General features: G+C 49.8%; 1 protein-coding gene across 3 annotated transcripts in view; it reads right to left on the bottom strand.

Moving 5' to 3' along the window:
• AIP (aryl hydrocarbon receptor interacting protein) overlaps positions 1-26206 on the bottom strand; it is a 321509-nt gene that overhangs the window by 95506 nt on the left and 199797 nt on the right. For all 3 annotated transcript variants that reach the window (XM_069628969.1, XM_069628968.1, XM_069628970.1), the window contains one exon: positions 21935-22076. In XM_069628969.1, coding sequence (XP_069485070.1) covers positions 21935-22076 — 142 coding nt within the window. The remainder of the gene's footprint in view (positions 1-21934; positions 22077-26206) is intronic.

Raw genomic sequence — 26206 nt, 5'->3', positions numbered from 1 at the left:
AGCAGCCAGTGAAGGTCTTTCAGTTCTTTCCTTCTCACGACTGCCTTCTCTTATTTTGCCTCTCACGGCTTTCTAACACCTACGAAGGCCCAGGAGTCTATTGTTGGCTGCTGGCGTTCCCACAACGTTTCCGCTTCTCCCTTCTTGGTTTTCGAGCCCGACAGCTCCACCACACCGTTATCAGCCTTTCAGTTTCACGATCCGCATGGAAAGGTGCAGATCTCTTCCACCAGCAGCACTCCTCAACCCTCTGCTTCTGCTCTTCACATTTCCCAGGCACAGGTTTGTGTGTATAACAACTAGAGTACTCCTTGGGCCTGTGTCAGGTCCAGTTAAATACTTCCTGCGGGAGTGATGCTGGCCCACCAGACCCCTCCCCCCCCGCCAAGTCTGCTTGCCCTATACTCTTAACTGAAATAACTACCAGGCTGGCAAACCCAGAGGGAAAGGGGAATTGGGATAAAATAACACAGGTCTTCACTGCAATCTCTGCTTCTGCATCCTTCTTGAGCGGAACATGCTGTGACTTGTCCTTTGGTTTGCAAGGTGATGCTGTGAGGACCTACAATCAATTACAGCTATTACTTGTCTCCCAACCCACTCTTACCTTATTTTCTTTCCCATCCTGGGCCCTCGGATACCTGCTGCCTATGCGTGACATGCCCATAGGCTTCCTTTTACTTTAACTGGAGAATCTGATCAACTGAAGACTGCTGCTGAAAACATTTGCTATATCTCTTGCTCTTCTTACTTATTCCTCTTCCAGTCAGAGTCCTATGAGTTCGTAGATAAACTAGTCAGCCTTAAAAGTTAATAACACCCCAACTTGTAGCTCATAAAACTCAGAGTTGACAGTTTTCAAGGTCTAATGGTTCTGAAGTGGAACTACCTCCACTCCTTCTCTTGTAGAACTCAGTTTTGTAATCTACCTTTTTTAAATAAAAAAAAGAAAAGCAGTTCAAAGCTTAACTAACTGACTGCCAACTCTTCTTCTTATCCTGACGCAGTTCTTAACAGCAACCGATTGCGATAGCTTCCTCAAAGAGTCTCTTCTTCCGTCAGATTTTCTGCTCAATCACCTCTCTTCTGCTTGAAGAGAAGCTTGAATTGCTGCACAGCGCAGAACCGTAGCACAAGTTAATTGATAGCAAAAACTGCCAAACGAAGGTCCTTTCCTCAAAACGTTTCCGATACGGAACAACTCACATTGAGGAAATTAAAGTTTAACACTGTTAACGAACAACTAATTACATAAATATTAGTAGCTACCAATTTATAAACGAGTTAGTTACTTGCAAAGCGCTCCGACGGAGAACCGTGCGCCTTATTAGTGATTGAGAGTTAGCTTACACGAGCGCAACGAAATGCCTGCGCACCTCCAATTACACACGCGCATACAAAAACAGTTCAAAAGCTCCAGACTGCAGCCAACTTCAAAGGTTAACGCAATACTGCAACTTTTTCAACTCTTGCTCATTTGTGACTCACTTCTCTGCACATTTACAGTCATAGGTAGCACAAATCAGTTCAACCTTAAACTTGAAATTCTCTACCACTTAACTTTCTTGATCTGTTGTCTCCCTTCGTCCGGAGACACCTCTTGGTTTGAATACAACTTCCACTTTGATTTCTGGACAAATGCTTTCACAAAAATAGTCTCCAATTCTGAAATCCTTTAAACATAACTCTAGTTACTGCAGCACCGAAATAACTGCGACCAGCTTCTTTGAACTCCTGAATGAAAGGCAGTTCTCAGTGAAATTCCAAATTACCTCACTGCCAGTCTCCTCCAATCACTGCTGCTGAATAGAGGCTCCATCTTGCCTTGGGAAAAATAAGACCTCCTGTAATTTTCATTAAGGAAAGGTTTCTTTGTTTCACACCATAACCCAAGCATACAACTACCACCTACAAACCTCCCTACCAGAACCTCCTTCAACTAAAGTGTACAACATGTGTACTGACAAATGAAAACCTAAATGACCCCGTTACAAGAATATCTTTATGTGAAAACCTTAATCTGTAACATGGGATCCTGACAGTACCCCCTCCGTAATGCCCTGTCCCAGGGCCAACCTTCTCAGGAAGTGATCTATGAAACCTTCTAATCAATCTTGGAGCATGAATATTTCCCACCTTCTCCCAAGAGCTCTCCTCAGGCCCTTAACCCTTCCAATCCACCAAGTACTGAAGTTGACCCCGAACCACTCTAGAATCCAAAATAGCCTTAACCTCATATTCATTCTCATCCCCTGAAAACGCAGGACCAGGGACCTCATGAATTCTGGTGTCATTTCTACAACTCTTTAATAGATTTACATGGAACGGTGGATGAATTCTTAACCCCGGTGGCATTTTCAAACCTGCTCCACCTCAAATGGCCCAATGAAACGCGGACTGAACTTAATCCTCCCCTTCAAAGCCAAATTCTTAGTAGATCATCACACTATCTCCAACTTTATAATCAGGCCCTTTCCACAGCTTCCTGTCTGCAAACTTCTTATAAATTAAGTTACTTTTCTCCAAAGCTTGTACTGCCCGTCTTAAAATGTTGTCCTGTAGCTTCCAATCTACACTCCACATCAGGCACCTCTGCCTCCCCCAACACAACTCCTCTTAAGAAACGTGGATGGAAACTCTGATTTACAAAAAATGGGGACAGAGGTTGAGTTCTTAGCTGAAATATTGTAGCAGAATTCCGCTAACCAAAGCAACACTAACCACCACTGATCCGCACCCAGATAACACTACGTACTTCTCTAACTCTTGATTGACCCGCTCAGTTTGACCATTACCCTCGGGATGATAACTGGTAGTTAGATTTATGTCAATCTTTAATTCTTTGCAAAAAGCACGCCAAAACTTTGAAACAAATTGAGTCCATCGATCTGAAATAACTTGGTAAGGCAAACCATGTAACTTAAATACATTTTGTAGAAACGCCTGAGCTAATGAAGTAGCTGTAGCGGCCCCCTTGTTGGGAATAAAATGCCCTGCCTTAGAAAAGACATCCACTACCACCAGAATAGTAGAACAACCCTTATCAGGCGGCAAATCCACAATGTAATCCATAGATGCAGTTGGCGCAGTGGAATCGGAAGAGGCACCAACAATTAAGCTGCCTTCTGATAGTCCGACTTCAAACTAATACAGACCTCACAGGTTCTCACATAATTCTCAGCATCTTCCCGCATCTTCTCGCACCAGAATTCTCTCTGCAAAAGATCAAGCGTTTTCTTCACTCCAGGATGCCCAGCTAACAGAGAATCATGATAATCCTTCAACGCTTCCATACGCAACTCCTCCGGTTCCCACAAACGGTAATCCTTCCTTGATTTGACATTCCGGGTCTTTTGCTACCCACTTCAGAATCTTCTCTTCAGACCACAACTGATGTATAGCTTCACGAAAGTCCTGAACCTTATTAATCTCCCCAACAACAAAAAAAATCTGAAAGCAAAGGCACAGGCGTACAAGGATCACTCACTTCCAGATCGAAGATAAGTTAAGTTCCTGTGATCAGTCAACACAGTGACTCCATGCTTGGCACCCAACAAATAATGTGTCCACTCGGTAAAAGCTGCCTTGATGGCTAGCAATTCTCGATCAGAAATCGTGTAATTCCTTTCTGCTGGAGAAAACCTTTTTGAAAAGAACGCTACCGGATGAAGCTGTCCCGTGACTTGATGACGTTGCGACAACACAGCTCCCATCGCACAATCAGACGCATCTCCTTCCAAGAAAAAAGGTTTTACCACGTCTGGATGCAATAAAATTGGTCCAGTCACCAATTTTTCTTTCAAGAACTGAAATGCCTTCTCAGCCTCCACACTCCACTCGAACTTAACTCCCTTCTTTAATAACCTAGTAATTTGTGAAACAATTTGCAAACATTTTTGAATGAATCTATGATAAAAATTTGCAAACCCAATGAAGCTTTGTAAATCTTTCACCGTAGTAGGTTGTGGCCAATACCTTACCACCGCCACCTTGGCCGAATCCATTTCAAGTCCCTCTAGAGACAAAACAAACCCTAAAAATTCGACACCATCAGTATGGAATTGACTTTTTTCAAGCTTAGCAAACAACTGATTTTCCCTCAACCTGATCAACACCTTCAGAACGTATTCCTCATGCGGACATAATTCCTTAGGAAAAAAAATACAAGATATCTATATACACCACCACAAAAACATCCATAAAATCACAAAAAACCTGACTGATAAAAAAATTGAAAACCGGCAGGAGCATTACAAAGACCAAATGGCATGACTCGATATTCAAATATACCATAGTGTTCTAAATGCAGTCTCCCATTCATCCCCCTCCCATACCCTTACCAAATGGTACACCCCCCTAAGATCCAATTTAGTGAACATCTTTACTCCTTGAATTCAACATGACTGAAATCAAAGGCAAGGGATATCTATTCTTGATCACAATCTTATTTAAGGCCCTATAATCAATACATGTCCTCAAGGTTTTATCTTTCTTGGGCACAAAAAATAAAGGCGACGCCGCAGCAGACTGAGTGCCGAATAAATCCCTTGGCTCGATTTTCATCAAGATACTCCTTAAAATGCTCATTTTCTTTCTCTTAACGCGTAAATCCTTCCACAAGCAATTGGCGCCCCATCCTCCAAATCAATTTTACAATCAAATGGGCGATGAGGGGGTAACTCATTTGCCACCTGTTTATCAAACACATCCCTGAATTCCTGATAATCTGATAACATCCCGGAAACTGCTCCAATCATATGCTCCTTAAATGTCACTGCGCCAGCAGCCAAACACTCCCTGAATTTCAGTGATGTGTTCCTGCCCCAGACCCCACCCCTGAAATGCTAAGAAACATTGCTCTCTACAGAATTCTGACCGAAATTCTACAGTTTTCCTTCCCCATTCAATAGAGGGTTTATGTAGTGTTAACCAGGGCATACCTAAAATTATCTGTAGTTTTAGTGCATCTATTAACTCAAAACACAATGTCCTCACCATGTTCTTCCCCTATCTTCATTTAAAACACCTGTCTGTGTGATTAATCCAGATGTTAACTGCGTACCATCCACCGCCCTCATTTGCTCAGGAACTCCCTTTTCTACCACAGGCACTCCCAATCTAATAGCTAAAGCAAAATCCATGAAATTTCCGGTGGCCCCAAAATCAAATCACACACGGACCCCCACACCTCAGCTTACCTTCCAAAATAAGGATACATTGAGAATTATATGTGGCACTGAAGTTTGAATGGTATTTGCCACCACCTGTTCTTTCCCAGTAAATGGAGGAAATTTCTTAGGCGCGCGTGGACATCTTCCAACAAAATGCGTTCCATCGCTGCAGTACGACAACTTCTCTCTATGCCTTCTGTCCTTCTCTTTAGTCAATGGGCCCCTGATCTGACTGTCCACCACCAGCCCTTTTACCTCCTTCCCAGTCTGCTGCAATTTAGGAGGCTCATTCCTACTCCAAACTCTACTTTCAGAAAAATGTCTCTTTTCCGACCTTCTCTCTGCTAATCTTAGATCCAGTTGAATCACCAAAGAAATTAAATCTTCACTAACTATGGGCCTCTCTACAATAGTAGCCAAAGCATCGTTAAGTTCCTCCCTTAAACATCTGAAAAAAATTGAAGCCCTCTTCTCCTGTGGCCACCCACTCTTATGTACAAGTGACCTAAACTGAGTTATGTACACCACTAATTCTCTATTACCCCGACGTAACTCCAGTAACTCCCGATCTACACTCAAAGAAGACGTTCTCCTGTTAAACATCTTCCTAAATTCACCTTTAAATCTTTCCGAGTCACTCAACTCCCTTGCTCCCCTCTCAACCAAGGGTACCGACCAGGCGGACGCCTCCCCTGACAGATAAGTGCTCCTTCGCTCTGCACTGCCCGGTTCCTCTTCCTCGCCCCTGTATTTCGGTAATTCTGGGAAAGGAAGTCCATTCTTGACAATTTGCATGATAAACTTGGGTAATCATTCTTAATGGTTTTCAAGAGCGAGTCAATCCAGGATGATTGGTAGGTGGAACTGGAGAAGGCATTTTCATAAGATTCACAAGGCAGATCAGAGTAGGAAGATTGTCTAATGGGTCTTGGGAAAAGGATTTCGCTACCCTTCATAGGAGGATGAGGAAACTTATGACAATAGGTCATGAGGGTATTGTGTATAGGAGGGTTATCCTAAAGGGAAAATGAGGGATACCAAGTTTCAAACAATGAAGCCACGACATCTCCCCTGAGGTTTCCCACCATGTGATCCTCCCTCAGTCGCCCCCACGGTCAAAATCAGGCAGCGGCTGCCGTCCCCTGCACACAAGCGAGGTGATCACCACCGGGGAAAGAGTGATGACTCGAATTCATCACAATATCTTTCAGTGTACACTGCTAGGATAGTGTGTGTGTGAGGGCAAGTGCTTGTGTGTTCTATACTTCACATCATTCCCAATGTCTTTTAAGAGTAAATCCAGACTGCTCTGTCAAGTTTATCACAATGAGAAATTGGACCAACATGGGAGAAGCCCTATGGGAGTCTTCCCCATCCCCATCCCCCACCCCCTCACCAAAGGACTTGACAAAACAAAAACCATAAGCAAGCAAAAACAATTACTTGGTGGTATCAGTGTGCTAAAAGGTATTCAGGGTAGCTCAGCAGGATGTACTGTGGCTAGAAGGTGGAAATATGTACACGTAGAAAGGTAAAAACCTGCTGGTAGGACATCAAACCAAAATGCAAAGAGGGTGCAGGGATTAAAATTAAGATTTAACTGTAGATGCTTGGATTACCTTTATTTCTCAGTTTAAAATGAAACGGGCCACAGCGCTCAATGTTAGGGCTCCAGGTCCGGATTTTGTTCCAGTCTGATCGGTTTAAAGTATTGAGCACTGTGGCAAAAGATGCTCCTCACTTGGGCAGTCATAAATGGGAGTCTTCTGCAATTGTGGGTCTTGCACCTCACCTGGAAGGTAAAGCAGCTTCTGTATCACTCAAGGTCTATAGGACTCAGACCATTCCAGGCGCTGAACTGTGCAGCCATATTCCCTTGCCCCTCTATTCAAATTGCAACCAATACATTTTTAAAGCACCTTCTTGGTTTACCATCAAGCTCACCCTCAGTTTCGGTGGTGCTGGAAACTGGACTAACTGAAACAAAGGAACAAGGTACTTACCTGCAACTATTGTTCTCCAGCATGGGTCTGGCATGGATTCACATGCTCATGAATATTCCCAGTCTGGCCGGGAATCCTCGGTAAAAGAAAAAACAGTTTCACTTTCACTTACAAACAGTATTTCTCCTCTAAACCAATCACTGACCTCTGGGTCATACTGCCCCATCCAATGACAGTCCTCTCCCTAAGCCCCTCCTCTGGCAGCCATCTTCAGATATGGTAAACACGTAGAATGGCAGTATGACCAAGAGTCACCGCAAAGGGTTTGCATGTGAATCCATGCCAGACCCATGCTGGAAAACACTAGTTACAGATAAGTAGCTTGTTCCTTCTCCAGTATGGGGTCTGGCATGGATTCACATGCTCATGAATAACGAATACATTGCAGTACAACATAACCACGGGAGGTGGCAAGGCTCAACAGAAGCAATTACTCTTACCTCTGGAACAGACTCACCTAAAGCGAACAGATTGCGTAGCACTGCTTGTCCGACTCTGGACTCGTCCCCGACGCAGAACTTCATGAAGGTTTGCGTGGACCTCCACGTAGCAGTCCTGCAGATGTCCAGCACGGGCACACCAGACAGGAACAACGTTGTCGTAACTATCGCTCTGGTGGCGTGGGTTTTCGGACAGCAGGGCAGCGGTCGGTTCACCAACCGATTACAGTGCATGATGCAGCCTTCCCATGGTGCACAGGACCAAAGTTAACGAACAGTTGAGAAGTCTTCTGAAAACTCTGTGCGCATCACGTAGAACCTCAGAGCACGAGCAATGTCCAGGGAGTGCAAGGCCCTTTCAGCTGGTGACTAAGGCTCCTGGAAAAACACAGGTAATACCAAAGGCTTGTTGAGGTGGAATTCCGACGGAACCTTCGGCATGAACGAGGGGTGCGTCCGCAGCACCACCCTTGACTCGTGCAAAGTCAGATATGGTTTTTTGCAGGTTAGGGCCTGGATCTCAGCCACCATCCTGGCAGAGGTAATGGCCACAAAGAAAGCCTTTTTCCACGAGAGGAACTTGAGAGGGGCCTGATGCATAGGCTCGAAGGTGCCCCCTTCTTCCCCATGAGCCTGGTCAGCACCACATTGAGTTCCCACGCCGGGGCAGGAGCCTTCACCGGTTGGAAAGATCGAAACACTTCTTAGAGGCACTCCTTAACAAGACAGTGAGGTCAAAGTCAAGATCTTCCCAGAGACCTCGTCTAGTGGGAGATAGCCACCAGATGCACCTTGATAGAGGTGTGCAGCAGTCCTGCCTTGGCCAAGGATAACAAGTATGGATGAATCTGCTGGGCCGTGACCCTCAGAGGGGTGATCTTCTGCGACCGGCACCACGTAGCGAAACACTTCCACTTATGACCGCAACACTTCAAAGTCGACAAAGCTCTGGCCTTGGCAAGGACCTCCCTGCAGTCCGATGGCAAGTCTTATCCTCCAAACTCTAGGGCTGCAGGAGCCAAGCCCTCAGGTTCAGCGAGCCTGGGTTATGATGCAACCTCTGGGACAACTGGCAGTTTGATCGGAGGTGACACTGACAGGCTGAGAAGGTCCAGGTACCAAATCTGCCTCAGCCACACCGGGGCGATGAGTATCATCCTGCATCGACACAGAGTATTGATGACTCGTAGCAGGAGAGGCAATGGCGATACCGTGTCCAGAAACAGGCCTTCCCACGGTAACACATCCCCCATGCTCCTCGGTTGGTTGAACCGGCGGGAAAACTCCTGGCATTTGGAGTTTGCCGCCGTCACAAACAGATCGATCTGGGCCCTGCCCCACTTTATGAAGATACAGTCCACTTGGTCCTGCCGAATTTCCCACTTGTGGCAGGAGCGCAACTCCCTGGGGAGGGAGTCTGCTATGGTGTTCTTGACTCCCGGCAGGTGAAAGGGAACGAGGAACATCCTTCTCCGACGATCCAGTGCCACAAGTTCTGCGCCTCTTGGAGAGCGCTGGGGACCGAGTGCGCCACTGCTTCCTAATGTAGAACATTGTGGTGGTGTTGTCCGTGACGATCCTCTCCACCTTACCCTTCAGAAGAGGGCCCAAAACACTGCCCGTAGCTCCAGGATACTGATGTGTAGATACTTCTCTGGCAGCCACAGGCCTCTGGCGTGCAGACGTCCGGTGTGGGCTCTCCAGCCTGCCGAGGAAGCATCCATGGTGACTTACCTGGTATGGTGGGTTTTGAAACCCAGTGCCTCGGGCAATGTTGGAGTGAAGGCCCCATCACCGTATCACCCGATGGAACTCGTCGAGCGGGATCTTGTCCGCAAAGCTTCCGGACACTTGTATCCAGCGAGCGTCCAGGAACTCCTGAAGAGGTCGCATCCGTGACCTGCTGAGCCAGATAAGGTAGATGCAAGACGATGACATGCCGAGAAGCAACTTGATGGTCCGCACCATGGCGGTCTTCAGTGCCAACAGCCGTTGCACTTTCCCCAGCTGAGGACGACGCTAGGCAGGAGACCGTGCTGAGTCTGGCTCCTAGGAACTTTGCGTTTCGCAATGGTGTCAAGCACGACTTTGGATAATGGATAGAGAATCCCAGATCTGTCAGCAGCTGGACGGTCATCTCCATGTGTCTGACGGCCAACTCTCGCGAACTGGCCAGGATGAGCCAGTCGAGGTATGGGTACACGTGTATCCCCCATAGACACAGATGGACCGCAACTGGTGCCAGACACTTTGTGAACACCCTGGGGGCCGACTTCAGGCCGAAGGGAAGGGCCTTGAACTGGTAGTGTCGCCCCTGCACTACGAAGCATAGGAACTTTTGGTGCTTCTTGTGAATGGGGACGTGCAAGTAGGCGTCCTCCAGGTCCAGCGACGTCAAGAAGTCTCCTTCCTCCAGTTGGCCAAGCATGTGTTGCAACATTACCATCTTGAATTTTTGGGACTTGAGGGATTTGTTGAGACACTGCAGGTCTAGGATGGGCTGCCAGCCCCCCGGTTTTCTTTTGACTAAAGTATCTGGAGTAGACACCACAGCCACGGAGTCGGTGTGGAACCAGCTCTATCGCCCCTTTTTGCAGCATGACCCGTATACAACTTGATGGCCTGCAGGGACTCGTCGACGGCCTTCCCAAAAAGGTCATCTCCGAACGGCATTTACAGCACCCTCGCCTTGACCTCCTGGTGGAAATGTGTGACCTTCAGACATCCTTGACAACAGAGGCAGTCACCGTTCCCCATTTGCCAGAACACTGTCAGCAATGTCCAGCACCAACGGGATGGCATGGTCCGAAGCCACCTCTATCTCCTGGAAGAGGGCGATCGCCTCCATCCTCTTGTCATTGGGGAGGAACTCAAGAATCGGACCAAGCTTTTACCACAGCTTCCTGTCGTACCTGGTCAGGATCGCCAGTGTTGGCCGCCTTCATGGTCGAGACCGCAGTGTAAATAACCTTCCTCCACCATGGCGTCCAACTTCTTCCTCTCGCTGCTGGGAGGGACTGAGGACGACGAGGAAGTGTTTGACAACCTTTTCCTCGCGGTCGCCTCCGGTGAAGGTTGCGACTGTAGGCACCTGGGTACAGACTCCGGAACCCAGTACTTTTTCATCAGCCTCTCCCCCTTGGCCGCGGCCGTGCAAGGGTTCAGGGCCAGGCCCTCCTCCCACACATCGTCCATAGGGGTACCGCCCTGATGGTCTTCCTCTTGGCCACGCGTCTCTGGTACAGGAAACACTCCTTGGTCTCCTCGGGCGTAAGCTGGAAAAGCTCGGAAGCTTTGGCGATCATGGAATTAAACAACCCCACCTCATCCAGTGAGGATGCCCTCGGTTGGGGAAAATCGGCCTGCCGTGACGATGTCAGTCTTCTGTCGTTGCTGTGTATGGGTCCACTGTGGGTGGGGGTGGGGGGATAATCAACACGGGTGCAGCATCCTTTTCTGGATTTCTGACACCAAAGTGGGCAGGGTTGATGGGATGTCTAGGGATACATCCCTCGGCTGCGCTGGCGTGACCGTAACACTAGGCCCTGCGCTGTCATCAGTGTTGTCGCTGTCTTACTCCTCCACATCCTGGTGGACTGTGTGCAGGGACTCCAGGTCCTCGTCTGTGGACAAAACTTCCATGGCCCGAGGCTGGCCTGGGACTCTTTTTGCACCCTGAGGGGTCAGAGCTGGGCTCAGAGAGGGCATCCTCTTTTCCGGCATGCCTGCAGGCTTTGCCAGTCACAGTGGAGGCTTCCCGCCTCAGAGGCAGGGACACCTTGGGCGCAGTATGGGTTACCTTCACAGGGTCAGCCCCTTTCACCTTCGAGAGAGCAGCTGCCACCAGCTCAACCGTTGACGAAGACTTCTCCTGTTCCGCATGGGCTTTCTTGGGCAGGTCGGCCGCCTTCCCTCCCCCGTCCTTGGCTTCTCGAGCTTCTCCCGCAGCTTAGCCGGATTGGTTGATTTCCTTTTTGAGGAGGAGCTCAATCGCCGGCTGGCGTTGGAGGCGAATGGTGATCCTGCCCCTCTCTGCCCCCTCCGCCCCCCATCGTGGAACCCGCTTGCGTGTCGACCCCAATGCAACCAGACTTGCAGTGCTTAGCCTTATCTTGGGCCCCAATGGATGGAGCGCCCTCAAAGGACTTCGAAGCCCGCTTCTTGGATCGGACGGTCCTGGGTGAGGCATGACCCTGCTCGGGGTACGGCGCAGAGGCCTTGGCGTTTAGCCACGCAGCCAGCCTACTGCGTTGATCCTTCATTTTCTTGGAGAAGCTGAGGCAGATCTCACACTCTGCCTCCTTGTGATCTGGGTGAAGACCGAGGCACTGGAGGCGTTTGTCCTCCACAAACACGTTCCGTAGCCTGCATCTTGTGCAGGATCCGAAAAGGGATCTTACTTCCTTCTCCGTCATGACTGGAGGTGCGGACTAGGCCCGATGGCCTTCTGCTAACTTTGACGATACTTTCCCTTGAGGGGCACTGAAATTCACAGACAGATGGATGCCCGCTGTCGGCAGATGGAGAGAAGAGTACAAAGGCTCTTTTTCACAAACAGAGAAAAGGTTTTCTGTCAAATTTTTTAATGTAGCTCAAAGAGCAATACTTTAGGACTCCCAACACTTAAGCGTGCGGTAAAAATCTGAAGATGGCAGCCAGAGAAGGGGCTTAGGGAGAGGACTGTCATTGGATGGGGCTGTATGACCCAGAGGACAGTGATTGGTTTAGAAGAGAAATACAGTGTGAAAGTGAAACAGTTTTCTTTTACCAAGGATCCCCAGCTGACGACGGGGAATATTCATGAGCATGTGAATCCATGCCAGACCCCAGGCTGGAGAATACGCCATCATATTCCAACCAGTGTTGTATTGGCTCAAAATTTGGAACTCTGAGGTGCTTGCACTCCATAGAGAAAGAATGGAGGAGGTGTTGCATAGACCAGGAGGAAAGCAATTGCTGCGGTTTATGCATGTCAAGACTATGTTAGCAAACTGTTCCGCTCACCTGGTCTCTGCGGAGGCGTTGCGGCACGGTTGCAGCCCTAACACCCCCCTCAGGCCTCTCCCTCAGTAGAAAAGCTGTGAGCGGTGGTACGTGGTGATACTGCTCCTGCGTGGAGATAAGAGTGCGCGAGTGCGCCAATCTGCGATTGTTGCATCTCTCGAACCCTTCACCCCAAAGTACGGTTTCTGTGTGCATACGCCGGCTCATAAAGCTCACCTGTGAATTATGGAAGATAAGTTCTCCGTCCCGCTACTTCGGGCAGGGGCGCGTCGAATGGGATCTAGTTCCTTCACTGATCCCTGATAAGTATTAGTCCAGTCCAGTTGCGACTATGCTTCTCCTTATGATTGGTAAGTATTTCTTGAGCTCTTGAGATGGTGTTCGTTCCGTTTAATGTCTTCATATGTTGCTCCTATTTATGCCCGCAATAATGTGTCTCCCGTTTTCTTCCCTTAGATGGAAATGCGGCCTCAATGCAGCAGCGAGACGTGGCCGGATGGATGGAAGATGGATGCTACCGCAATGTTCGACAGCAGGTAAGGAACAAGTTACTTACCTGTAACTGTTGTTCTCCAGCATGGGTCTGGCATGGATTCACATGCTCATGAATATTCCCCGTCGTCAGGCTGGGAATCCTCGGTAAAGAAAAAACCAGTATCAGTTTCGTTTCTGATCTGTCTTTCGTAGTAATAACCAATCACTGGTCTCTGCGTCATACTGACCACAGCCAATGACTGCCCTCTACCTAAGCACCGCCTCTGGCAGCCATCTTCAGATTTGGAAGCACGTGAAGTGGCAGTATGACCAAGTGAAGAGCCGCAGAGGGGTAGGCGGGAGGGTTCGCATGTGAATCCATGCCAGACCCATGCTGGAGAACAACAGTTACAGGTAAGTAACTTGTTCCTTCTCCAGCATGGGGTCTGGCATGGATTCACATGCTCATGAATAAAGAATACATAGCAGTACACACATGCACAACCACGGGAGGTGGCAAAGGCTCAACATTAAGCAGCACAGCAAACTCAACATTAAGCATCTTACCTCCTCACCAGGCTCACCTCAGGCGAACAGGTTGCGCAGCACTGCTTGGCCGACCCTGGACTCCTCCCTGGAATCCCGATCGACGCAGTAGAATTTCGTGAAGGTGTGCGTCGACCTCCACGTAGCAGCCCTGCATATGTCCAGCAGGGGCACACCTGAAAGGAACGCCGTGGTAGCTGCGATCGCTCTGGTGGAATGGGCTCGGACGGCCAGGCAGCGGTCGGTTTGCCAACCGATGACAGTACATGATACAGCCGGAGAGCCATCTGGAAATGGAAGCCTTCGAGAGAGCCTTCCCCTGATTGACAGGTCCAAAGTTCACAAAGAGTTGTGACGTCTTCCGAAAACACTTCGTGCGGTCCACGTAGAACTTCAGCGCTCTAGCCACATCCAGCGAGTGCAAAGTCCTCTCAGCCGGCGACGAAGGCGACGGGAAGAACACAGGCAACACCAAGGGTTCGTTGAGATGGAAGTCCGACGGTACCTTGGGCATGAAGGAGGGGTGCGTCCTGAGCACTACCCTCGTGTCGTGAAAAGTCAAGTACGGGGCCTTGCAGGAAAGGGCCTGGATCTCTCCCACCCGTCGTGCGGAGGTGATGGCCACAAGAAACGCTGTTTTCCACGACAGAAACTTCAACGGGGCCGAGTGCAGAGGCTCGAACGGAGGTCCCATGAGCTTGGTCAGCACCACGTTGAGCTCCCACGCCGGGGCCGGCGCCTTCACCGGCGGGAACTATCTGAACAGTCCCTTCATGAACTCTTTCACCAGACGATGAGACCACAAGGACGTCCGGCCCGTGGTTCTGGTGTATCGGGAGATCGCAGCAAGATGAATCTTGATGGACGCGTGTGCCAGTCCAGCTTTGGCCAGCGTCAGCAGGTACGGCAGTACCTGGGGAGCCGTAATCCGTAGACGGTTAATCTTCTGTGCGTGGCACCAGACAGAGAACCTCTTCCATTTGTGTCCGTAGCATTTAAGAGTCGAGGACGCCCTGGCCTTTGCAAGAACCTCTCTGCAGTCGGCCGGTATGTCGTATCCTCCAAACTCTAGCGCTGCAGGAGCCAGGCCTGCAAGTTCAGCGATTTCGGGTCGTGGTGGAGGATGGCGCCTCCTTCCCTGGAGAGTAGATCCGCGTCCACCGGCAGCTTGATTGGCGGGGACGCTGACAAGTCCAGAAGGTCCGGGAACCATATCTGCCTCGGCCACGCAGGTGCGACGAGGATCATCCTGCACCGTGACCTCTTGAGCTGGTTGACGAGCCGGATTAGCAGTGGCAAAGGAGGGAACGCGTAGAGGAACAGGCCCTCCCAGGGGAACGAGAAAGCATCGCCCATGCTCCTCGCCTGGGGAAACCTGCTGGCGAACCTCCGGCACTTGGAGTTCGTCGCCGTCGCGAACAGGTCGATCTGGGGTGTGCCCCACCGTCGGAAGAGGCGATCCACTAGATCCTGCCGTAGTTCCCACTCGTGGCACGAGCGCAGCTCCCTGCTGAGTGAGTCGGCGATGGTGTTTTTTATCCCTGCCAGATGAAACGGCACCAGAAACATCCTTTGGGCGACGGCCCAATGCCACAGGTCCTGCGCCTCCTTGGACAGCACTGGGGACCTGGTTCCGCCCTGTTTCCTGATGTAAAACATGGTGGTGGTGTTGTCGGTGAAGATCCTCACCACCTTGCCCTTGAGGGACGGAAGGAAGGACCTGAGGGCCCAGAACACTGCACGGAGCTCCAGGACGTTGATATGGAGGAACTTCTCCGTCGGGAGCCAAAGGCCTCTCGCGTGCAGATTTTTGGTGTGCGCTCCCCACCCTTCCAGGGAGGCATCCGTGGTCACTGTCTCCTGGTGGTCTGGGGTCTGGAAGTCCGTGCCCGCCGTCAGATGCGCGCGGTTGCCCCACCACCGGACCGCTCTGCGGAAACTCTCGTCGAGTGTGATCCTCTCCTCGAAGCCGCCCGTCGTTTGGATCCAGCGCGCGTCCAGGAACTCCTGCAACGGGCGCATCCGGAGCCTGCACATGGGAATGAGGTAGATGCAAGAAGACCTCATTCCGAGGAGGGACTTGATGGACCTCACCTTGGCCGCGTCGGAAACCAACATCCGCTGTACCCCCAGGTCCGTGAGAAGTTGGACGGTCCTTGCCGTGTGCTCCACGGCGAGCTCCCTCGTCTTGGCTCGGATGAGCCAGTCGTCCAAGTAGGGGTAGACGTGGATCCCCTCGCGGCGCAGCTGAGCCGCCACCGGTGCAAGGCACTTGGTGAATACCCTGGGTGCCGACCGTAGTCCGAAGGGGAGGGCTTTGAACTGGTAGTGACGCCCTTGGAGCACAAACCTGAGGAATTTTCGGTGCCCCTTTAGGATGGGAATATGGAAGTAGGCATCCTCCAAATCCAACGACGACAGGAAGTCTCCTTCCTCCAGCTGCCCCAGGACGTGCTGGAGGGTGACCATCCGGAACTTCTGCGCCTTGATGAACTTGTTCAGACGTCGCAGGTCTAGGCTGGGGCGCCATCCTCCCGTCTTCTTCACGAGGAAGTATCTCGAGTAAACTCCGGAGCCCCGAAGCCTCTTTGGGACGAGTTCGATGGCGCCCTTCCTGAGCATCGCCTTTACCTCCAGGAGAAGCTGAGGGACGTGAAGCTCTTTCCTGGCCACGGGGGGGACGCGCGGGCACCTTCTTTGAAACTCGAGGCCCCGGGCTAAGGCGTCCAGCACCCAACGGTCGGTGGAGATGGACTCCCACACGCTGACGAAGCTCGCCAGCCGGCCTCCCACCGGGGTGCTTCGGTGGGGGCCCGACCCCACGGCCGGTTCAATCCTGTTTCGACGAGGCTTTGCCGCCTTGACCTCCTTGGCGACGACGGCGGGGTCCGCTAGACTTGCCTCGTCCTCTGTAGGCCTCCTGAGACGACGAGCGGGCCGCCTGACGGTAGGTGGAGAAACCGCCGCCGGAACCTTTGGAGGCGCCCTTGCCTCCGCTGCTCCGAAAGGGCGTCCGTCGTTGCAGAACCCCAAGGGCCCGGGCCGTCTCAGTGTCCGCTTTAATGGCCTGAAGGGAATCGTCCACTGTTTTCCCAAACAGGTTGTTCCCATCGAACGGCATGTCCAGGACTCTGGTCTGTACATCTTGATGGAAGTCCGTAGCCTTGAGCCATCCACGCCGCCTAAGGCACACGCCGTTGCCCAACTGGCGAAACCCAGTGTCGGCGATGTCCGTCGCAATAGTGATGGCGTGGTCCGACGCCACCTCACCTTCCTGTAGGATCTCCAGGGCATCCGCCCTCTTGTCGTCCGGTAGGAAGTCCAGCAGGGGAGCCAGTTTGTACCATAGCTCCCTGTCGTAGCGGGCCACGATAGCCAAGGCGTTGGCCGCTTTAATCGTCGTCGCTGCAGACGAGATGACCCTGCGTCCCATAGCGTCCAATTTCTTTCCCTCGCCGTCCGGTGGGGAAGTCGATGTGGAGGCCGCACCCCCCACCCCCCGCTTTCTTCCTGGCCGCCGCGGAGACGACGGAGTCCGGGGTAGGCTGCGCCCGGAGGCACAGGGCGGCCGCGTCCGGGACCCGGTACTTCTTCTCGTACCGGTCTCTTCTAGCTGGCGTCGTGGAAGGGTTCTTGAGGAGGGCAAGGCCCTCATCCCAAATGTCGTCCAGTAGAGGCACCGCGAGGACCGTCTTCCTCTTGGCCTTGCGCCGTTGATAAAGGAATCCTTCCTTTTTCTTCTCCTCAGGGCAGAGTTGGAAAAGCTCGGATGCCCTGGCGATCATGGAGTGGAACGATCCAATCTCGTCGGGCGGAGAAGCCCTGGTGGGAGGTGACGACGGTAGATCCTCGTCGTATACCTCGTCGTCCGTACCCGTCGCTGCCGTGTCAGTCCCCGTATCATCCCCTCGGGTGGACGGGGAGGAGGGCTGGACGGGGCGCGACGGCTGAAAAGGAGGTGGGGGTGAATCCTTTTCTTGGGCGGGGGAACACCAGAAGGTCCCGGATCCCCCGACGGGAGAGGTTCCTCCGTCGGCAACGGTAGTCTCGTCCTTATCTCTGAACATAACGACTGTATAGCCAACAAAATGGCCGCCGAGTTGTCTTGCGGCGCTGGCAGAGGGGAATCCGACGGGCGATCAGGGGCCCCGTCGGCACCCTCGACGATGTCGTCGTCACCTGCGTCGGGATCCATCCCGACGGGCCGGTCTTCTTCCACGCCAAGGCCGTGGCTTAAGACCTCAATCAGCTCCTCCGAGGTTGAGGCCGAATCTACGACGACGCCCTGCCCCCCCTTTTTCGTCCCCGCCGGGGATTTCACGGGGGTCCTATCGATGGGCACAAAAGAGGACTCCCTCCGAGGTGGCAGGGAGACTCTGAGCCCCGAGGTCGCCACCACTGGTGTAGCCTCCACAGGCTGAGCCAGGGCCGCCGCGACAGTATCGATAGAGGGCTTGGCCGGATGGAATAAGGCCTTCACCACCTTAGGTGCGCTCACCGCCTTATCCTTGAGGGGGGGGACACTGCCTCGCTCCCCCTCCGATGGGGCCTTCGAGCTCGACCGGGGCCTCTCCAGGAGCTTCGCCGGGTGCTCGCCCTTCCTCTTACCCGACCCAGAGCGTTGGTTCGTGGCTGAAGGTGCCAGGGAGGGTGCGCCCTGCCTGGCGCCCGTAGAGCCCGACCGTTCGGCGCTCCCGGTGCCAGCGGACTCGCGGTGCTTGGCCTTGTGTTGGACCCCCGTCGCCGGGGCGTCCTCAAAGGTCTTAGAAGACCGCTCGGATTTCTTCCTCTTCTTCTCGCCTGACGGGCTCTTCCCTTCCAGCCAGTTGGCGAGAGGTTGATGGCGGTCCTTCATGGTCCGCTCTGACATATTGCCGCAAAACGCACAGTCCTTCTCCACGTGCGTCTTGTCCTCATGTAAGCAGTAGAGACAAAAGGAGTGTTCGTCCTCCTTAAAGACGTTCTGCAGCTGGCATCCAGGGCAGATCCTGAACAGCTTCCCGGGCGTCGAGCTTCCCTTCTCCTGGGCCATGTCCGGGCCTGAGAAACTTCTGGAGTCCTCCAAAAGCGTAGCTCGACGAAATCTTTACCCTTGAGGGGCGCAGACGAATCCGACACGGGTCCCCGTTGATCGGATGGAGAGTCGGTGGAGCTTGAGGCTTTTTTGACCGAAAAAACGACGTTTTTGAGAAAAAACGTGAAAAAATAGCACTAACGCTCGAGAGCAATAGCACAAGGATCCCAACACATGAACGTGCGGTAAAAATCTGAAGATGGCTGCCAGAGGCGGTGCTTAGGTAGAGGGCAGTCATTGGCTGTGGTCAGTATGACGCAGAGACCAGTGATTGGTTATTACTACGAAAGACAGATCAGAAACGAAACTGATACTGGTTTTTTCTTTACCGAGGATTCCCAGCCTGACGACGGGGAATATTCATGAGCATGTGAATCCATGCCAGACCCCATGCTGGAGAAGTGATGGTTTAAGGAAAGCGTGAAGTATGGTGAAGCGCAACCTTAAACTGACTGTTTCTTCGATATCTAACCTGGTCTTCTGTTTTTCCTTGCAGGCGCTGCTGTCGACGATGGAGCGTGTCGTGCTGCGGTGCCAAGATGAAGATTTCGGCGTTCCGTAAATTGTAAAGATTAATACTTGGTTCGCCGAAGAGATGAACAGGTAAGAACAGCTTCCTCCAGTTGTTAAGTATGCTGACAGGAAGCAGGATGTCCAGGAAGCAGGATCATTAAAGGTAAGTCTGACCTCAGGCGACAGTTAGCGTTACGCTGCTTGCAAGTGCAGAATAACGCGAAGCGTCTGTCTTGAGGATCGGGGCAGCTTATATAGCTGAGATCGTGGGCACGCCCATTAGGGCCGGCTTACCAGCCACACCCTGCCACTCCTAAAGAGGGAGCACGTGCAAAGGCAATCCATTAGCAGCCACACCCAAGAATACACTTGGGGCTGCTTAATGGATGGAATGTTCAAGGTTAATGCATCCAGCTTAATGGATGGAATGTTCAAGGTCAATGCATCTGAAGTGCTATGTCCATAATAAAAGCTTTTTGGTGTGAAATGGATGTTCTTGTTTACTTTTGTTCATGAGCCTGGTGCTAAAGGTGCCAGGACAGTGTCCACCCAGGTCTCCTGTGCATGCAACCCCTGCATGCCTGTACCTCTGACTTCATGTCCAATGTTTGCGTCATGGTCAGGAAGACTTATGGGATGATCCCACCAAGCTCAGCACTATGTATAAATGTAGCATGAATGGGTACTGGGAAAGATGATGGATACTTGTTATGAAGGAAAGATGGCAACTAACTACTTGGTAGTAACTACTGGGGCTTGGAACCCTACCTCGATTACCATTCAAGTCCTAAGGCGAAAAACATTTTCACCAAGTTTCGTTTAGGAATTTTACAGTTTGCTCACCTTACAGCTAAACGGGACAATGACTCATCTTGATCTTATATTTGCCCCTCTAAGATTGAAGATTAACTGCACATTATTTGTAACTGTCCCGCATAGAATTCTGAGAGGTCCCAATGGTTCAAGCCAATGTGGGTCCAGTCTCATGTAAGAACAAATTGCACTGCTCTTGATGTTATGAAACTATGCTCAACTTACTCAGCTTTTGTGGAGGTCTCAAACATTTTTAATACTGCTTTTAAGAAAAGGACTTTCAAATTAAGCTGCAATGGTATTGTATATTTTGCCTTATCGCGCATTGTACATAACTGGCATGATGGGCATCTTCTATTGCACTGGAAGTTATGCTTTTTATATCTGTCTTCATATAGAGATCGAGCCTTATTTTAAATTAGGTTTTAAAATTCTTTAATTATATTGCACAATGATTGTATGATAGGTTTGCATTTATAGCAATTTTTCGCTGACAAAGAATAGGACGACGAGGATGGTGGTAACGATTATGCTGGCTGGGGTTGTTTGGAGTTGTAGGCCCTAATATCTGGAGGGTGACAGGTTGGCTATACCTGCTTTGGACTGAAAGGAGCAACAGAAAAAAGGACAAAGTAGTATGTAAAAGGAATGGTTGGCTAATATCCGAGATCAAAATTGCTGATCCCTTTCCTGTGATAATTTGAGGCAAGTACAGCAAACCCCTACCACAAACCGACATACAAGGCTTTGTAAATCTCATGTGGATAGATGATTCACGACAAGGTGGAAGTCCTGTTAGCTTGTTCCAGAACAATTTCAGGGCCACTACAATTTAGAGATGGCTTTCCACTGGGAACTGGTTGCCGGGTTCAGCTTAAATCAAAAGCAGCTATACGTTCCGGATTACTAACACAATGCAGTCTCCATTGGGGAGGTTCAAAAACAGCATACAATCCTGCCTCACATACATGATGGGGTCTACACTCCTGACTGCGCTAAAGTCCTTGCATTCTATATTAATTCTGATCTTTCTTCTAATGATCAGAAGGCACAATCTACTTGCTACTAGCTATTCCTCAAGAAAACCCAACCCTTCCCCCACCTTCAATTTCCGCTCCATAGTATAGGCAACCTACTCTCAGACACATTGATGGGGATAGACTGTACTCTAAGTCCTTTTCAAGGCTACCCACACACTCGACTAAAAAGTTATATATTCCATGTCTCACTAGAAGTCAAAGGAAACACAAACACATCCTCCACATGATTAAGACCTACATTGGCTGTGCGTGGCTGTCCACATTACATTGAAGAGCTGGTGTGAATGGTGTATTATCTCAAAATTCCTCGTCACCAAAAGAATTGGTGGTCCTAGCCAGCAAACGAACTGTCAAGAGGCTAGGAATTTACCTGCAGTAAAACAATTACAAAAAAAATACATAAAAAGAACCTGGCTATAGGATTTCTCCTGCTGCAATCCCAGAATATTTAACAATCCTCCAACATATCAGCTTGGGACCCTCCAAGAAAAATCCTGCAACTTCATAAAAAAAGGGCCACTACTAGGTAACCAGTGGAAGGTGTTGGCTAACCAATGTACGTAACATTTGAGAAATATTTGAGTGTAAAGTGTAGATGCAGGCATTCTTACATTTGTAGATATTATAGAAGGGATGAGTGTACAAGTGATGAAGAAACAATGCATGGGAAGGCAGGTGCACTCTTATCCTTTTACATGTTCCAGAATGTATAATGAGACTACAGAGAAGAGGGGTGCCATTTTACTCTCATACTAGTGGCGAACGGAGAAGCACTGAACAGTGAAGGCAAGTCCTTCTTGCCCTCATACTTTCAGGATGAAGAAGCAGTGTGTACTAAAGAGGGAAACAATCTTACCCTCATACTTGTTCAGGATCGAGGAGCAGTGTTCCAGCACCTCATAATATTCTTCGAGCATCAGCTTGCACTGGCAGTAATTGAGTAGCAGAGGCGTGATCTTCATATCTAGCTGAATCCAGTCTGGGGAGCCTGGCTGCTCCTGCGAAAGCAAAGACATGTGAATGAGATCCACCCAGTCCAATCTATGGGCACAAGAGAACCTAGAAGGCAAAATGTATGTTGAACACGGTTTGGAGGGCAGTGAGTAGATAAGGGTGGGGAAGCGAATAGATGCAGTCCGACTGCCCAGCTCATGAAAGGCACGTTTTATAGCTCTGCAGGGTGCAAGAGCGGCTCTTCTTCAGATTTCTTTGATCAGGGGGTCTGCAACTTTTTGCTGCCCTCCAGATGTTTTGGAACAACAAATCCCATAGTGTTTAAACTGAACAGTAAACGGTGGTGGATTATGGAGCCTTTATACAAAATATCTGAGGGCCTCAAGTTGCTGATCCCTGCTTTAGGTCCACCATTGGAGTAAACATGCAAGTTGGGAGACTGTCCTTGCTCCTTGCTTTGTTGTAGCAAGTGCAACATACATACAAAGATAGGCATGCAGCAAGGGTAGAGACGGTGGTAGCACAAGGCAACGCATTGATCACGGCAAGGCAGGGAGAGCCAGCACAAAAAGGAAAATCAGGGAGCGCCGAAGCACAAAATCGAAAGGCAGGGAGAGCAGCAAAACAAATTGAAAGGCAGAATGCTGCAGCACATTGACAGTGGAGGATCAACAATGCGAAATAGGAAAAAAAGGGCAGCATGGACCTCAAACAACCACCTCAATCGCAACATTCAGGACTTGAAATGAGTCAGTTATGCATATTGTGAGAAGATGGCATAAGAACAATATCGGGCAGTGGACAGCAAAGGGATATATTGGTCTCAAAGATTTTAAGAACTAGACATCATAGCTCTTACATTTACATACTGCTTTTTGGACAGCCAACAGCCGACAAATGCATCTTGTCCTGAGGATATACAGATGAAGGGCGCCATGTGAAAGGGAAAATGGGAGACATAACGCGAATAATAGTTTGTGGTAGGTATGGCACACACAGATGGGCTCCTAATGGACTCCATGCCGCTACCCATATGGCTACTAGTTTTGGGAGTCACGCGTCAGGCCTGTGTATGTTTCAGACACAAGATGTGTCTATATGTAATGTAGCTAGTTATTGTGCAGCAGGACTTAGATCATGCTCTTGGCCCTCTGTTCTGCCAGGGGGTTGGGTGGTTTGAGTGGTCAGAGCGAGAACATTAAGTAAAAATGCACGATTGCCGACATGTCAATGTGTGCGGATTTGCCATTGTTAGGGAGATTATTGGTCTCGGGAGGATAGCTCGGGGGCAACACGCTCGCCTTGGAAGCAAGACGACACAAAGCAACAGGTTCGATCCCCGCGTTCGCGCTTAGAAACCTCTGGGTATTAAGCGCGTTATAAATAACCTATCAATCATCCTGCTTATGCTTCATCTCCTCTCCTAGCGAGACGCCCAGCACTTGTTGCTGGACTTCTGGACCTTTTTTTTTTTTCAACCCTGAAGGAGTGGAGCCTTTTACCACTCATTCATTCTTGTGGGCTCTGTCTTTTGGAACTCTATTCTTTTTTTATTCTACCTGTACTATGGAGCCCGTCTACTCCATAGCTCTTAACGGCATCTGTATATTTTACTATTGCCGCACACAGCTCCTTACGGCAGCGTTGCTGGGGACCCTTAGAATCTTCCTTTGAGATTCTTGTTCTTACCCTCAAGTAACTACAGTTCTTAAGGATAGAGAGGCACTTAGTAGCTCTCCTAAAAGCTTTATTTTCTGAGAGATTGGCACACACCCCCTTATATGGAGTGCTAAAGGGATACCTAGTAGCCCCCTTCTCTCTGCTCCTGTGACTTTTTAGTCACAGACAATCTCATAGTTATGGCTGGCGGCAGTGGATGTGTTTTACCAATTATTGTGTCATTTTTATACCACAGGCTATGTCCATAGCCTTGGTAGTACACAATAAGGGCACCCAAACACCAGCTTGTGCCCCCCTTTTTTTGCCATTTCTAGCGTGGTTGTTCTTTGTTAGCCCTTCTACCATTCTGGGAGGTGAGGCCTGTGTGTGTGTGGAGCCTAGGAGGGGACGCCAAACGCAAAACAGTGTCTGGGCCTCCAGGATGTGGAGGAGGATCCCCCCCCTGTCCTTTGTCTGCCAGAGTGCCCGAATAGAACAAGCTCCCACTGGGGGTCAGGCTGTCCTGATTGGACAGCCAAAAGCCCCTTTCTATAAACTGCTGAGAGAGATTGCAGAGAAGTGTGTGCTGGAACTGTTTAAAAGGTGAGGCTTCTGGAGTGAAAAGCAAGTCGACCACTGGAAGCTGAAGTAACTGAAGACGACCAGAGACGCCGGCAGAACCTTTGCAACACCGTGAAGCAACCACTGCTGTCCTGACCCCGTTTACTGTGCGACAGAGGAGCTCCAACGGGGACGACTCCTTCCCATTGGTTGGTAGGAACAACCAGTCCCAAGACGAACTTTGATTTGAGACATCTCCTGAGGTCCTGTGAGTTTCCAGAGCTGCGGAACCCCAATAACTGTAGACCTGCAGCCCATTTCAAGTGTATTGTTGTGGAAAGGCCGGATCCGTCCAATTCTTTACCAAGCAGTCAAGGACACTCCAGAGTTCCGATCTAACTCGCCCAGACCCCCTCATCAGAGTGCAGGACTGCAGGAAGCGAAAACGACTGACCAGGCGAATCGTGTCCTTTGTTGGTGCTGCAGAAAAGGTGCCAAAAAAGCAGAGTGAACCAAGAAGTTACTGAAAGTCGTGCCCCAGGTCATACCTTGAGACTGCTGCTGAGAGATCCCATCCATTGTCCTGCCTTTAGTCATCAGATCAAGGAATCCAGGGGTCAGGTCCAGAGCTGCAACATAGCGCAGCATCCAGCACAAACATTTTCTTCTACCCAAAGGTACTGTGGGGAAAATGGTATTGCTTACCTGATTTCAGAAAGTCGCTCCAGAGTGTTGGAGTGCACATAGAGGTGTTCAGGGCTAACACCCTCTTACCTCAGACTCAAGCCGCTGCTGGTGTCCCTTTAGCAAGTCTTTTAAGAGTGTCTCCAACATTGGTTAAGCCATATTGTATCTTCCTTCCTAGAGACTAGAAAGTATCCACAGGAAATTTTAATTTATTCTGCTTTGCAAGACTTGACCAATACAAACTGCCTTTTAACTAGGGTTGCGTTTTTTTTTACTTTAAAGGACTGGCTGTGCTGCAAAACTGCCTCTAGAACCTGAAGCTCTACTAAGAACACTAACCAACGGTTTTCCTTCCCAAAAATTCACTATCTTATATGTGTATGTATACTAAATACAATTATTGTATTTTGTGGGTGCACTGTATTACCAGTAGAACTGTCAAACTCCTTTAACAATGGTATGCGTTCTGCAACTACCAAATAAGTGACTATTTGAAAGTATTGAAAAGTAGATCTGTGTGCGATGGTTTATTGTGCTAAATATTTAACAGTGGCTCTTGTGTAAAAATAAATATATATTTTAATATACATTAAAGTGCAAGAGCTTCTTTGATGTGCTTTACTTACTGTGTTTAATGTACTTCCCTACAGCTCACATCTTCCTCTTAAAATAAGCCTGACTGCTCTACCACTCTACTAAGGTCCTGAGTTAGTACAGACTGATGCTAAGTGTTGGGGGTGATCTACAAACCACTGCGATAGCTTACTAAAGCCCATCAAGTAGGACTTTAGGAGAACTCCCCCAACAGCCATCATACAGAGGCAGAGCCTTAACTTTCCTGACTGATATCTGTCGACCAACTGTAAAACAAGGGATTTGCTTCAGTAGATTTCTACCCTCTCATCGGAGGGGGAAGACTAATGAATCTTCTGTTCGAATTATAGCCCATAGGAACTGTTTTGCCCCCCAGACAGGGGGTTAAGCTGGACTTCTTTTCGTCGAGAAGCCTAGTTGATGCAAAAGATGTATTGTCTTGAGAGTATTTTGCAGACACTGTGTCATTCCCCAGTTATTAGCCAGTCCAAATAAGGATGTACTGATGTGCTCTCTTTGCGCAGATATGCTGCTACAACTGCTAGCACCTTTGTAAATAGGGGAGGAAGGATAGCTCAGTGGCAATACATGTGTCTTGGAAGCAAGGCAACATGGCCCAACACACGTTCAAATTCCAATCTTGCACATAGAAACCACTCGCTGGAATTAAGCG

The sequence above is a fragment of the Ambystoma mexicanum genome, chromosome 12 (assembly GCF_040938575.1).
Source record: "Ambystoma mexicanum isolate Mex_15411 chromosome 12, UKY_AmexF1_1, whole genome shotgun sequence".
Lineage (NCBI taxonomy): Eukaryota > Metazoa > Chordata > Amphibia > Caudata > Ambystomatidae > Ambystoma > Ambystoma mexicanum.
This window is presented reverse-complemented; position numbering and strand designations above follow the sequence as displayed.